Raw genomic sequence first — 16,088 nt, forward strand, 5'->3', positions numbered from 1 at the left:
ACTGTAGAGGAGTTCTGCCCATGAAGGGAAGGTCTTTGAGGGCAAGACCAGGAGTCAGGAAGTGACGCGGGCTAGTGGGAGGAGGAAGGAAGAGACTGGCGCTCAGTCTCGGGCTCTTTCCTGGGGACGCTGGCGGAGAAGGGAGCTAAAAATGTGCTCTCCCTTTAATAGATAGAAATCTAGGCCTTTCTCTCTCTCTTTACCAAATTCTTGTTTTCCTTAATAAATGCTTAAAAGCCTAACTCTTGCTAAAGCTTATAATTTATTGGCGACCACTCATTAGATATTTTAGACAGACTAGCTAGAATTTTAGCCCTTAACATGCCCCTTAGTGGCCGAAAGGCTTGTGGTTGTAACCCATTAGGTGGTGATCAAAGGATAAGCGTCTAGGAGAGGGCAGGAGCTTAATGATGGGAGAAGAGAAACTCTGAAAGGGGAGCTTGAAGAGTAGCCAAGATAAATTTTGCTCCTTGTTTGTGAGGTTTATCTATGAAATCAAGGAAAGAAATAGCGTGATACATATAGGAAGATAGTAGAGCCAAGGAAAAGCTTTGTCGAAACAATGGCAACATCACTATTTTGAAGGTGAGATTGAATATGCTTTTAGAAGATAGATATGGATTAAGTACCTCAAAAATGAGGGAACATCTATTGATCTAGATCACCAGTAAAGGGTTAGCCTTCAATGACAAATATTTATCAAGCCCCTTCTCCATTCAAGATATTGTCCTATGTCTGTAGTTAAAAAGATGAGAACAAAAAAGTTTCTGCCCTAAAAATCTTAAATTCTTCTGGGGAAGGGGGGTTATAGGACCTACAATGTGAGGCAAAGTACCATTTCCTTGAAAATTCAAAGAATGGAAGAACAGATGTTAAAGGAAAAATATGTTGAAGTTAATATAAAAATTGAATCAATCCAAGAAAGTGGTCAGCATATGAATGATGTAAAGAATTAATTGTTATTTGAGGTTTTTATGCCTCGGCTGTGCACTGGCCTGGGGTTCCGCAAACTGCAAGGTGCTCCACCCATTGGTTGTAGCCATTGCCATGGCGCTGGCACCTCATGTCATCACCACTCGCCACCGCTACATTGGCCTGGCAAAATTATAATGATTGGAAGCCTAGTGAGGGCAGTCATGTGACTGTCAGAGTGGCCATCCCATTGGCTGGGGCTGTATGGGGTTTTTCTGGGACTGGGGGAAGAGAATTGGGCATTCTAGCTGGAGGCTGGAAGGAGACAGGAGTTCTGCTGCGTATTCTCAGCTAATTCCTGGGTGGGGGTATCTTTTCAGGTTGTATAATTTCCCTTTCCCCATTTTATTTCCTTTCCCTTGATCCTACTGATCTTGTTTGTGTTTTTTTTTTTTAAGTTTGTTCTTGTTAAAATAAATCCTGTTCTGCGGGGCAGCTAGGTGGGGCAGTGGATAAAGCACCAGCCCTGGAGTCAGGAGTACCTGAGTTCAAATCCAGCCTCAGCCTCAGACACTTAACACTTACTAGCTGTATGACCCTGGGCAAGTCACTTAACCCCAACTGCCTCACTAAAAAAATAAAAATAAAAATCCTGTTCTGTTTTGAGGGAGGCTGCTGGTCTCCTTCCTTGCCCCAATATTGTGGTGAGCCGCTTAGCTAACACTTCCCAATTAAAAATTGGTCCCCACAATGAACAAGGAGTGAGAATAGGAATGACAGAAAAAAAATGAAAGCTTTTCTTTTTTTAAGGCAACAGAAAAATCCTTGGATATAAATTTCCCAAATCAACATGGATTGACTCCTCTGATGCTGGCAGTGAGAGATGTTGACCTCTTTGAAAGCCTTGATATGTTAACAGAGTACAAGCCCATTGAACTTCTTTCAGAACTTCTCAAGCATAATGCGTGAGTATGAGTGTGGCTAACTAAAGATTGCTAAAGGAACTAAAGAGTTGTTGATTACTGAAATGATTTGTAAACTTAGAAACACTGAATTGTTGTGATTAATAAAGAAAACCATTTCTCCATATCAACTGTGCTATTCTTAGGAGTATAGATTTAGAGGTAGGAAGGACCTTAGATTTTGTCCAATCCTTCCATTTTACAGATGGGGAAACTGAGAGCAGCAGTAATTGAATGACTTGCCTAAGATCACACAGGTAGTAAGTAGAGAGGTAGAATTTGAAACCAGGCTCTTTGATTTCGTCTTCAGTGAGATTTCAGGAGGGGAGCTTCATGAAACTAAACAGCAGCAGGATGTTACAACTACAAAACTTGGAGAATCACTGGATTATTAAATAGCTTCTCTTAACTCCATTCCATTCAACATGTAGTTTTTTAGTACCCCCCATGTATCATGCACACCCCTTAGAGCCAGGAGATATACTAAGATAAATTGAAGGTTTCTATTTTCTTGCTTCTGATCCTGGGTTTCCTGCCTTGAGACAATTGGCAACACAGATTTCTTTTTGCAGTTAAGCTCATTTATTTCTATCTCCCTATCGTCTTGAGGCAATACAGTACAAATTCCCTACTCTGGAATTAAAGACCCTTCACAGTCAAGCCTATTTCACATTATTCACCTTCTTCAATGACATCACAGGTCCAGTCCACATCTCTCCCTTTCCCCACCTGTAAATACTCTGCATTCAAGCCCAGTTGGGTTACTGGCTGGTTCCTTCATTTGACTTTTCATCTTCTACCTCTGCCCATCCACACAGTGCCCAGTGCTTACAATGTCCTCCCTTTTTCATCTCTGCCTTCACGTCTTGATCTTCCTTCAAGCCCCTATTCAGTTTCTACTTTCTCCGTGAAGCTCAGATGTTCCCCATTTGTTAGTTCTTTCTCTCTCCCCAGTTTAACTTGTATTTTTCTGTCTGTGTACCTCTTGTGTCCCCCAATGAATGGAAGTTCCTTAAGGGCAGGGACAGTCTAGGTTTTCCCCTTTATATCCTTAGGGCCTACTATAGTAGTTTAATGAATGTACATTGGGTAATCCCTCTGTCCCTGAGCTTCAAATGGAGGGATGGAATTATCAGGCTCAGGTTTCTATTCTTCTCCTTATTTTCCTTGTGTTGTAATCATTTTAGCCTCTGGGACTTGACTTATTTTACACCCCAGGTACCTAAAATTTCCATCCTTCTCTTCATTTCTACCTTCTGAAATCTCTACCTTTTTTTTTTTTTTTTTGCTGCAGGGCAATGAGGGTTAAGTGACTTACCCAAGATCACACAGCTAGTAAGTGTCAAGTGTCTGAGGGCAGATTTTATCTCAGGTCCTCCTGAATCCAGGGCCAATGCTTAATCCACTGTGCCGCCTAGCTGCTCCTCTCTACCTTCTTTCAAGGCAGAACTTTCAAGTGCTACCTCTTGCAGTAAACCTTCCCTGATCTCCGGAGCTTCACGGGATCCCTCTTCCTTCAAATTTCACCCAACTCTTTTTTAGGACCTCTCTCTTTTGCTAATATTTATATAGTGCCTACTATATGCCAGGCATGGTGCTAAGCACTTTAAAAATATAATTTTATTCATTCTTCACAAACCTGGGAGGTCGGCGCTATTGCTATCCCCATTTTACAGATGTGGAAACTAAGTCAAACAGAGGCTAAGTGACTGGCCCACACAGCTAGTAAGCGTCTGAGGCTAAATTTGAACTCATCTTCCTGACTCCCGGCTCAGTGCTCTATCCACTGTTCCATCAAGCTACACTTATATCCTGATCTGAATCAGAGTTATTTGTGTACGACTTGTTTCTCCTACTAGATTATAAGCTTCTTGTGGCCAGAGACTATGTCTTCTTTTTTTTTTCTTTCTTTCTTTTTTTTCAGTGAGGCAATTGGGGTTAAGTGACTTGCCCAGGGTCACACAGCTAGTAAGTATTAAGTGTCTGAGGCCGGATTTGAACTCAGGTACTCCTGACTCCAGGGCCGGTGCTCTATCCACTGCGCCACCTAGCTGCCCCTGACTATGTCTTCTTTCATCTTTGGCCTCTCCTCCAGTTCCCCACTCAGTGTTAAACACGGGGCCTAGTATGTAGTATGTACTTTAAAAATGTCTGTTGAATTCAACAATTGGATAACTAGCTGGCTGTTCTCAGGTCTCATTTAGGATGGTCAGTAGTAATATAGCTCACAGGAACACCATCCCATTTTCTTTAGACAGCTGAACAACAGTTAAAATTTTTTAATTTTTGAGAGAATTGAGGCAAGATTAGAGAATTGAGAATCAAAAAGGTTAAGCGATTTGCCCACGGTGATATATCTGAATATCTAAGCTGGAACTTGAACCTAAGTCTTCCGAATCTAAACCTAGTATTCTTTCTACCCAACCACACTACTTCCCTTCAAATAAGGGGTGATAAAGGCAGCAAGGTAACACAGTGGATAGTGTTGGCTTGGAACCAGTAAGCCCTGAGTTCAAATTCTATCTCAGAAACTTCCTATATGTGCGTGGGCAAGTCACTTAATTTCTCTCAGCCTCAGTTTCCTCATCTGTAAAATGAGGGAGTTAAATTCAGTGGATTTTAAGGTCTTTTCCAGTTCTGAATCTATGTTATCATAATCCTATAGTGTACACAATTCATAGAACATGAGAAATGTTTGGGAGATACAAATAATGTGCATTGAAAGCTCATAAGAGGGAGAACTTATTTCTAGCTGAGGAGGGTAAGGAAAGATTTCATGGAAAAGAAGGCATTTGAGCTGGGGTATACAGAATGAATAGTATTTCAACAGGCAAAGAAAAGGGAAAGAGGATGAGGGCACTGTAGGGATGGATAAGGGCAAAAGAGAGACTATAGAGAAATAACATGGAGGATGTTTCAAAGTAGTTCTAGTGTTCAGAATACTTGAGGAAAAATAGTGTGATAAAAAGCTAGCTAAGTAGGGTAGACCCAGGCTGGGGAATACTCTGCATACTAGAAGAAATTTGGGTTATATCTGGTATCTGATAAGAACTGAGGAATTTTTAAAAGTGCTTGAGTAAGGGAGTGATGAAATCATAGCCATAAATTAGGAAGATAAATTTGGCTGCGATAGATTGGAGGAAATAGAGAGTTAAGATAAGGAGAGGGGTTAGGAGGCTACTAATTATATTTGTGCATTGGAGACTACTGAGAACCTGAAGTAGGAATGGTAGGTAGGGAGTGGATTTGAGAAGTATTGCAGAAATATAATTGACAGCCCTCAGTACTTGAATGGATGTGGTGTCATAGGAAGGAGCCAAAAATGACTTGGATGCCTTTAACACAAAGAGAGAAGTCAGGAAAAGGAAAGATTTTCAAAGGAAATATTATTCTAAAGTATTAGTATATTTTGAAGTGCTTGATTATTTTTAATAACTTGTGTTTTCCTTTAAAAATGGTGCTGTTATATCAGTAAAATTCTTTTTTTTCATAAAATTAACCAAATAATTCTTTGCTTTTTTTCCTTTATTCCTTTCTAGAGATCCTAAGCTCTGTGATGTTAATGGAAAATCAGCAATGCATTATGTGTCACAAATAAAAAGTTCAAAGAAACAGCAATTACTGGACATACTAATGAATTCCTTACCTAAAGCAGGTAAGCATCCCTCCTTTATGTTAACTAAAAAAAATTTGTTTGAAAAAACCTCTTAATGAACTTTTGCCATATATCAAATAAATCTATTTTAGTAAATCAAATAATATCAGTGGATGTTTATTGAATACTTGCTGTATGCAAGATGTTTCAGTGAGACTATGATAGATATAGAAAAACACAGGATATGGTCCCTGTTCTCAGGGAGTTTACAGTAGCATTGGAGAGACAACATATAATATAAAGAACTGCATTTACAGTTTTTGGAGCACAGATTGCCCCCACTATGACAACTAGTCCATCCCCTGAGTTCTTTATCATTTCTAAATTTCTGAATCTCTAGTCTAATGCTGTTCAGAAAACTAACATTCTTCCCATACCCTGACCTCTAGCCCTGAAACCATCATGTAAAGAACTCAGTACCTTCAGTACCTTGGTGGGTTTACCAAGTAGAACAAGATTCTCCAAATGATGTAAGCAATGGGAAACACAGCTGCAGCAAGGCCAAACTAGGACACCAGGCATGTTGTACTCCGTACTGTACTAGCAATACAAGACAACACCTGAAATGCAGTATATAATTGCCCAGTAAGTTATTTAGTATTGATTTGAGTCCAAAAGAAGGAAAGATCACTGTGGGTTAGAGACATCTGAGAAGACTTTGTCAAAGAGAAGGAACATATAAGTTGGGTCTTTTAAGGATAAGAAGGACTTGCATAGCGGTAGCTAGGTGGTGCAGTGGGTGGATAGAGCACCCGCCCTGGAATCAGGAGTACCTGAGTTCAAATTCGGCCTCAGACACTTAACACTTACTAGCTGTGTGACCCTGGGCAAGTCACTTAACCCCAATTGCCTCACTAAAAAAAAAAAAAAGAAGGACTTGCATGGCAGAGAGAATGGAGGGAGACATTTACATGATGGGGAATGATGTGAAGAAAGGTAATGTGGTGGGATAGCTGCAAAGGCATGGAGGAAGGCAGCATGGTGCAACACAGCACTGGCCTGGGAGTCAGGAGGCATGGGCTTGAGTCCTAGCTCTGTCACTAGGTCAATGTCTTCCCTTGAACAAGTAAGTCCCTAATCCATAACACAGGGCAAGGCCTTCATTTCCACCAATAAGGAGAGGGTCCCATACCAATGGGCTTTGAGACAGGGGTTACAAAAATACTTTTTAAGCTCTTTAAAAAAAACTCTTGCTTTATCTTTTTTTTAATTTTTAAAATTAAAAAAATTTTTTTCAGTAGACTGTAGTCAGTAGTTTCAGTAGACCGTTACTGGACTTAGCCAATTGGAGACTCTCTAGGTTCAGAACAACTGAATTATAGACTCCCTTTTGGTCTGGGATTCCTGCCCTGGTTATTCCACTGCAGGTTTCAATCTGAGCCCCTGCTCTTCTTCTGTGTTCAGAGACACATAGCCACTCTGTTTTTTTTTTTTAACTTATTCCTCACTCAGTATACAGGGGGCCCATCATCATTTTTCTCACCTCCTTGTTGTAAGTCCCCTCCTCAGTCTACCCTACATATATGACTTGGAGCTAAAGAGTAGGTGACAGAACTGCCAGATGGCATATGTCCTTGAATCCTACACTAATTCAGGGATCTCCTGAAATCTCTTACTGCCCTGGTGCTTCCTGTCCTGTGTCCAGTCTCAGCCCTCTTTCAGCCTCTGTGTACTGGAATACTCCATGCATGGTGCTCCTTGCCAGATCCCATACCCAGTCTGCACAGATTCCCTCTGCCTGTATCTATAGGCTGCCCTGAGCTGGAAAAATTATTCATTGTGAATTTTTCTTGGATTCTTCAATCAGAATTTTTTCTGATACATTTTCTAGGTTTTTGTAGAGAAAGTGTGATATGGGAACTAAGTTGTACTTTTTACTACTCTACCATTTTGGCTTCATTTTATATTTTTGTCAAAGCCTTTTGCATATATAAATATGAGATTTTTTTCTTTTAATTATTCTTGTCAAAAATTATGCTAATAATTTCCCTAATGCTGAACCATCTTGCAATACTGGCAATAAGCCCAACATAGTTCTAATGATTTAATTTTGGCATATATTGCTGTAGACTCTGATGACATTGTTTTGGTTTTTTTTGTTGTTGTTTTTTTTTTTAGTGAGGCAATTGGGGTTAAGTGACTTGCCCAGGGTCACACAGCTAGTAAGTGTTAAGTGTCTGAGGCCAGATTTGAACTCAGGTACTCCTGACTCCAGGGCCGGTGCTCTATCCACTGCGCCACCTAGCTGCCCCTCTGATGACATTGTTATGTAGTTTTCTTTGTTTGATTTATTCCTCCATAATTTTGTTATCACAATTATATTTAACTCCTAGAAGGAATTTGGTAGAGTTCCTTATTTCTCAAGTTTTGAAAACTGTTTATGTACAGTAGGGATTATTTGGTATTTATGCATTTGATAGAATTCAATTATAAATTTGGTTCAGGAATTGCTTTCCTGAGCCCCCTTATCTTTATGAGAGTGAAGGATAATGGGACAAATTGTTCAGGACTGGCAGCATCTGAGAGAATGAGTCCTTCTGTTTTTGCTCCAACTCCCTATACTTAGGCATCCCTGACCCAAATAGAGTTTCTATGATAACCTTCCTCTTGCTGAAGTGTCTTTGGCAGATACTGATACCAGAATTTTGAAGTTCTTCTGGAAATATTCCCCTCTTCACACCTTGGAAGATGGGAATTGGGAGGTTGACAGGAATTTTTTGTAGCAGAATTCTGTGCCTTGCTTAGGGCTTGTTGGAGTGAATGTGAAGCTTGCTTTATATTGATAACTATTATTACTCCCTTTACCTCCACAAAGCTTTGCTGTGAGATTTCTGTATAAACAGGATTTTTAAAAAAATGAGTCATTAGAACAGAAAGGAGAAAATTATCTTAAGGGTATTCAGAACAAAAGAAAGTAAGGCTAAAATTTGGAACTGTGCCCAAAGGGCTATAGAAATGTGTATACCCTTTGATCCAGCAATACCACTGCTAGGTTTATATCCCAAAGACATTCCCCCAAAAGAGAAAAAGACCTATTTGTACAAAAATATTTATAGCAACTCTTTTTTGTGGTGACTAAGAATTAGAAATCAAAGGAATGCCCATTGATTGGGGAATGGCTGTGGTATATGATGGTGATAGAATATTATTGTGCTATAAGAAATGATAAGCAGGATGATTTCCAGAAAGGCCTGGAAAGACTTGTATGAACTGATGTGTAGTGATGTAAGCAGAACCAAGAGAACATTGTGCAGAGACAACAATATTGTTTGATGAAGAACTATGAAAGACTTAACTATTCTCAGCAATACAATGATCCAAGACAATCCCAAAGGACTAATGATGAAGCATACTATCCACCTCCAAAGAAAGAACTGATATTTATGGATCACAGACTAAAGCATGCTATTTTCACTTTCTTTCATTTTTCCCCTTTTATTCAAGTTTTCTTATACAAAATAACTAATATGATAATGTTTTACATAATTTTACATGTATAACCCATATATGATTGCTTACTGTCTCAGGGAGGAGGGAGGGAAAGGAGGGAAGGAGGAATAAAAATTGGAACTAAAAACTATAAATAAAAATGTTTATTACTTTAAAAAAAAAAGAAAGTAAGGCTAAGCAAGAGGAAGCACTATCCACATTAGAATAATTGTTTTAGAAAAAGGACAATATTCTTGGTAGTCTGGCTGTTTTTTTACAACACATTATAGAGTCATCTCATTCCATGGAGTTGAAACCAAGTAGAGTTACAGATAGAAAGTGGAGTTAGCTGGAAAGTATAAATCCTGTCCTCTATAAAAGAAAGCTTTAGGGGGAGTTTAGTTCTCTACCCTCCTGCTCTCTAATCATATAGGATATTCCATAAGCTAAATTGTCTGTTACCTCTCTGGAAGCAGAATGACACCCCTGTAAATTTTTCCACCCTAGGGTAAAGCCCCATTTGTCTTTTCTTAGTTCCAGCTCTGTTATCCATCATTCAAGATGTTGCTTATGTCCTATTTCTTTCATACCTCCAATTATTTCCTTAGCCCCACTCTGATCTTGCTGTTTTTTGAACTTCTTTGTTACTTATAGTTATATGGTACTTATAGCATATTATTTAGCACTTAATTGTGTTTTGCCTTGAATTACCATATAATTATTTGAAGTTTATTAATCCTGTCTCTTTGATTGGACTGTAAGCTCCTTGCTGGAGTCATACCTTGGTGTGCAAGAAATACTTTTTTAGGCGATATAATAAATAGAGAGCTGAACTTGGAGTCAGGGAGACCTGAATTTGAACACTTCCTGAAACACTCAATAGTTGAGTGATGGTGAACAAGTCATTTAACCTCTCTCAGTGAAAGTTTCCTTGTCTATAAAATGGGGATACATAATAGCATCTATCCTGAAGAGTTTTTATGAGAATCAAATAGGATTATATTTGTGAAGCACTTCACAGACCTTAAAGCACTAGATAAATATTAGCTCTTATTCTTCAGAGTCTCAAAACTCAGTTTTCCTCAGCTTATGTCAGCTGTCATCTGTAATCTTTGCTGTTTACAGTCCAACTTATAGAACCATCTCCTATGCCCCTCCCCCCTCCCCCCTACACCTGTTTCTGTGAATCCCAACATGTGGATGCTACAAATCCATCAAGCTCCCAGACTCTCCAGTACACTTTAAGAAGGGCTGTGGGAAAATAGTGTTGATTTAGCTGTAAGAAGTACCTACTGTGAGACTGCTAGAGACATTAAATTTTTTAAAATAAAAAATTAAAAATAAATATAATTTTTAAATGTTAACATGCTTTTCTTTGGCAGAAAGACATCCTGAATCATTGCGCGACATCTGTTATGATGTAGATCCTTCTGAATCTGAAATGCTGATGACTGCCAAAAGCCAAAACATCATCTTGCAAAGCATTAGCAGCAGTGAGGTAAGGTGCTGCATTAAAAAAACAAAAAAACAAACCCATCCATAACTGAGCTAATTTAAAATGTGTATGGAAAAGTACATTAGAGATTGGATCCCAAAGTTTAATATATCAGGAAAGGTCCCTAACAATTCAGCAGTGGAAAAACTAGTCTGAGCTTCGATGAAAACACTAGGAAAAGAATCAAAGCTAGGGGCAGCTAGGTGGTGCAGTGGATAAAGCACCAGCCCTGGATTCAGGAGGACCCAAGTTCAAATCTGGCCTCAGACACTTGACACACTTACTAGCTGTGTGACCCTGGGCAAGTCACTTAACTTAACCCTTATTGCCCTGCAAAAAACAAAACAAAACAAGAATCAAAGCTTTTTGGGGGGTCTGGACTCAAATCATTAATTATTGTTTTATTTTTAATAAATCAACTTATGTCTAAATATCCATGTAGTCCATTTTCTGTGTAGGATGTTGAGTCAAATGAATGATAAAGAATAATAACATAGTGTCTCATTATGCTATTCTGAAAACAGTATAACAAAGATCCTCAAATGGTCAATCATAAAGTTCTACCTGGCCCATTATTGGAGGAACACTTTCCTCCCAGCTCCTTCACCATCATTTTAAGACATCGCCCAAAACTTCAGGCATAAATAATTCTGTTCCCCCTCCCCAAACACATCCCCTTCAATTTCTCTTCTTACCAACTGCCTCATGCTGGAATAGTCCTTGGAGGCAACTTAGGACAATCCCATTATTTTACAGGTGAGGGAACCAAGGCCCAGAGAGGTTAATTCACACACCTAAGGCCACAGGTGATATGTGACAGAAGTACAATGTCAAAGTTTGAGAGAGTAATTTCTCCCTAGGAAAAGATTATGAGCATTTACTATACAGATACAATATTACTACTATTAGTTTTTTTAAAAATCGACCAAAACAGAAATATTACAACCCAATCTTTGACAGTTAAAAAAATTATATACTCAAAATTGATGCATTTAAAAGCTTTTAAGTAGTTTGTGTCAGTCTGATTCCTATAAATTAGACCATTTCATCGGATTTTACTTTGTAAATACTAATAATTATAATTGCTAAGTAGTATTTTTTTTGTCTCACTTTTGGTTAAAATAGTTTCATAGTAGACTTGGTAAAATATGTATAGTTTCATTTTTACAGTATTGCTCTGAGGGGAAATGAAAGTCATAAGTTGATATCAAGTGATCAAATAAAAACACATTTACTTTTCCAAAAGGTTCAGCTGACAAAAAGCTGACCTGGTAAGGTCACAAAATTTGCATCTAAAAGGAAACCTTTGATCCTGTGTCAGTCCATTTATATGCTTAGTTCCTCAAAATGAGGTCTGAATCATTAAAAAAAATTTAGGATAAAATTTTTACCATTAAATTACCATAATCCAGTGAAAATGTAGATTTACTAAGGTTAAATGAATTACTGATTGAGGCCATAGGTTAAGAGTTTCCCAGATAATGGTAGACTTTTCAAAGCACAGTGAAAGAACATGGTAGTGGTTTGGGGGTATATGAAACTGGAGGAATTAGAATCAGGAGACTGGGGTTCTGGTCCCAGCCTATTCACTAAGGTTTTGACCTTGGACAGGTCAAATCTCCCACAAGTCTATTGTGAAGATCAAATTAAAGAAGGGATGTGAAAATGTTTTGAAAATAAACACAAAATGTGATTACAGTTAAACTCTTATGAATTCAAAAAGAACTAGATCTTTTTTATTTCATTAAACATTATTTTCCCATACCTCATGACATAATTACATTTCAGTACTTAACAAAAATGCAGTGATTACATCATAGAATCAAAGAAGTTTAGAATTTCTAATATGGAATGGACCTCAGTGGTTTTCTAGTCTAACTCATTCCTGAAAAAAGGGTGAAAAACCTACAACAAACTCCATAAACTTTGCTTAATGACCTCTTAATGAGGAGACACCCATGATTTCCAGAAATGGTTCATTTTTCTTTTGGAAAGCTGTGTTTGTTGCGAAGTTTTTCCTATTAGTAGGCCTATATTTGTCTCTTTTTTTTCCCTTTTAGTATGGGTAGTCTCCCTCAATTAATGCAGATATCATCCTCTTAATTGGTGGTCTTTATATTGACGATCTTGCTTTGGCCAAAGGTATTCATCATCTAGAGATGAGACTCCTGTTGATGAGCCTCTTGGAACTTAGGCTGGTTTTTAAATGAAAGACAAATTTTTTATCCCTGGGTTCATGTGCTTGAAGCCTTTCCTGTTTTCCACAACTGAAGTTAAAACAAAGAAAGGAAACACTCATAAATCCTGCCCCTAGGAATTACTAGATGAAGCATCAAAACCTTGGGAAAGGGGTGGGGTAGAGGAAGTTTACTGTTTGAAGGGACTCTGGCAGAAAATGTCATCTGGATTTAGGGCAGTGACTTTTATGAAACTGCTCCCTTTAAACAGATGGCTAGCACAGAATAGAAAAGCATCTTGACTTTGGAGACTTTTATGAAATCACATTAATTACTACCTAGAACTATTGTAGTTCTAAGGATTGAGAGGAGAGCAAAGGAGTTAGTAATAATTTCACTAATAGCAATCTTTCGAAGCAGTTTTGCAAATGGGGAAAATACCATTAAGAAAATATTCCTTCTTTAGAAGAGCCCAGAGTACTTTCCATATAAGATGCTGCTCTCATTAGTCTTGTTTTTTCATTTCATATGAGAGACAGTGTGGTGCAGTAGATAGAGGCCCAGCCTCAGAGGCCAGAATACCTGGACACCTGACACCTCTGACACATACTATGCATCCCAGAACATTTAACTCTTAGTGCTTGAGGTATCTTTTTTAAGATTTGAAGTTGCAGAGAAGATACTGATGTGCTTTGGTAAAAGGAGTTTGATATACTGATGAAATCACAAGTCCAGCTCTAATCCTCATTTGTTAGGCCAGTGGTGTCCAAATTAAAGAGAAACAGGGGTCATTAAATCATGTGTAAAGATCCCTGAAGGGCCACATATTAACTTAGAAAACCACATATTAATATTATCTATCCTTTATTATTGTGTTTTTATTTATTTTTAAGTTAAACATTTCTCAATTACATTTTAATCTGGTTCCCACACTTGAGAATATTGCAGGCCATATGTTCGATACCTCTGTGTTAGAGAGTGAACTTGAATTCCTGAGAGGTTCTGTGATGATTTTTTTGGTCAGATATTAAATTATACTTAAATCTATAATTGGGAGTCTGTCTACTGCTGACTACCAGTCATTAGGTCTGAAGCCACCAGACCAGCTAATTATTACTAAGCCTAGAGGGGGAAGGGATGGGAGAGAGCTTGCTAACTAAAGGACTTAGAAGTGCTTTCTCAGGGAAATGAATTTTTTAAAAATCTGGATTTCTTTCTGAAAGAGGCAAATGGATCTCATAGAGCTACCCCCTTAAATCTCACTCATGGCAGTTAGCCCATACACTGTAGAAATGAAATGGAAAGTACAAATTTCTATGTGCCTAGGTAATTTTAGCACTGATCTTAATGCTTGCTTATGCAATTGTACCACAGCTAGCAGTCACTGTTTGCTCCAGGGCAGTTGGACCCTGGACCCCTGTTGTATCATTGAGTCTATAGCCTCTGCTTGAGTTTGAAAGCTCAGTCCAGAGAAAAATCTACAAGTTCCCCTTATGCAGTAAATGTTTTTTAAAAGGCATAAATAAAGTTTATTCTTTTTACAAATTTTCAGGAGTCTGATCAGGATGAAGATTTTAGTTATTCTACATGGACCAGTGAAGATGAAAACTCATGTGAGGATGATCAGGATTATGGGAATAAGACAAAAGGTATACTATCTACAGGGTTGTAGACCTAGAGTGACAATCAGATGTTAGAGGTCATATAACCCCTTCATTTTCTGGTTGAGGAAACTGGGGCCCAGTTTGCCTAACGTCAAACAGGTAGAGTTAGGATTTGAATGAAGAGCTTAATGTCTAACACTTTCCAGTACTCATATTATGTTCAATCCATCCTTACATCTGTGAGGAATCAGTGTATTTCTTCCCTGTCCCTCTCCCCCAAAATGAAATTTTTCCTTTTACCTTTTTCTTCATTTTTTCCCATGCTTATTCAGACTATAATTCTTTGTTCTATTTTTCTTATGACTCATCACAAATTCCATCTTTTTAATAAAATTCTAATCCATCTATTCTCCTGATCCTTTCCTAGTGGAATGCAAATTATTGTCTTATTCATTCATCTTTTTGATTATTTGTGTTGTCCTGGGCCATTTTCAAATGTACCCTGATCACTCTAATCCTCAAAAAATTTAGTGCAATCCACAAACTATGACCTTTATCTTTCCTATCAGTTCATCTATAAATATCTTGGATGAGCTATTTATTCCAGGTGCTTCAGATTCTTCTCAGAATCTATTTTTTTCTACTTCTGCTACTCCAGACAAATTGTTTCCACTAATATCTTCAAAAGCACACATTTTTATGAAGATACTTCTCCTATTTTTGTCATAGTCATTCAGTATCTGCTTCACTAATTTCACTTGCTCTAGGCCCTGGTACCATAGTACCTCCTGAGTACCTTAGATTTGGGGCTAGGTGGGAGATCAGGATTTGAATTCCCAGTTCTACCACTTACTAATTGTGTACTCACACAAATTACTTAACTTTACTAATGCCCAATTTCTTCATCTGTAAATTAGGGACAAGTCTCAATGATTGGGCAAATTCCCAAGTTCAGAGTAAAGACAGTCCAACTGGGGCAGAGAAATTAGAATCTGATTTGGGAGGAGAACAACTGTGAGCTAAAAAGCCAGGACTGGTATCAGGCTGCCTATAGATTTGTTGCCAGAGTAAGATTTCAGGTCTGAGAACTCTGTATTCAATCAGCCAAAATGTTAGGCATGTAGGGGAGATAACTGATCCTTCAAAGCATTCATCTTTTTATTGAAGCTATTTGTGTCCCTTGTTTGTGATAATTTTCAGGCCAACATGACTGTGGCTTCCTTCTGGCTCAGGCCATGGTTTCAATCATTAATACTAATACCTTGGCCTGAGTACTAAAACACAACACAACACAACAAACTACTGGCCAGAACAGAAGCCACACTTTTCACCCTAGTAGGGCTGGCATGAAACCTAAGGGTGGCCTAGTACCCAGATTATCTTTTGTCAAAAGGACATGTTCCCAAACCAAGTGGAAAAATTAAGAACCCATTTGAGTACCGATTATTCTCCTCCAGGTGCAAGTTTGCCTTTGCTCTCTTCCTCACAGACAAAGCTCCATCTCTCACTTCCATGCCTTTGTCCTGGCTGTCCTCCATGCCATACCTCCACATCTGCACCTTTTGGTTCCTTTAAGACTGAAGGCAAGGTCCACCTTCTCATGTGGCCTTTAATGGTCCTTAGTAAAGCTGCTCCTGCCTTCTCCACCCCAAATTACCATGCATCTGTTTTGTATCTACTAATATTTGTCCATGTGGCCTCCCCTGTTTGAAGGAAAGCTCCTTGAAGACAGGGCCTGTCTCATTTTTATCTTTGTATTCCCCACAGTGCTTAGTACTGTGATGTTTAAAATCTAAATGTGTGGTTGCCTTAAATTAGAAGCTTTAGCACCAGTCTTTGGGCATTAAGCATTTA

At 38.4% G+C, this 16,088-nt stretch overlaps 1 protein-coding gene across 1 annotated transcript in view; it reads left to right on the plus strand.

The window, feature by feature from the left end:
• Positions 1–1,752: 1,752 nt before the first annotated feature.
• Positions 1,753–16,088, plus strand: part of MAP3K19 (mitogen-activated protein kinase kinase kinase 19) — a 59,336-nt gene continuing 45,000 nt past the window's right edge. Inside the window, 4 exon segments of the mRNA XM_043996768.1 lie at positions 1,753–1,877; positions 5,414–5,529; positions 10,341–10,456; positions 14,183–14,279. Coding sequence (XP_043852703.1) covers positions 1,780–1,877; positions 5,414–5,529; positions 10,341–10,456; positions 14,183–14,279 — 427 coding nt within the window. The 5' untranslated portion in view covers positions 1,753–1,779.

This window comes from Dromiciops gliroides, chromosome 3, assembly GCF_019393635.1.
Source record: "Dromiciops gliroides isolate mDroGli1 chromosome 3, mDroGli1.pri, whole genome shotgun sequence".
In the NCBI taxonomy this organism is placed as follows: domain Eukaryota; kingdom Metazoa; phylum Chordata; class Mammalia; order Microbiotheria; family Microbiotheriidae; genus Dromiciops; species Dromiciops gliroides.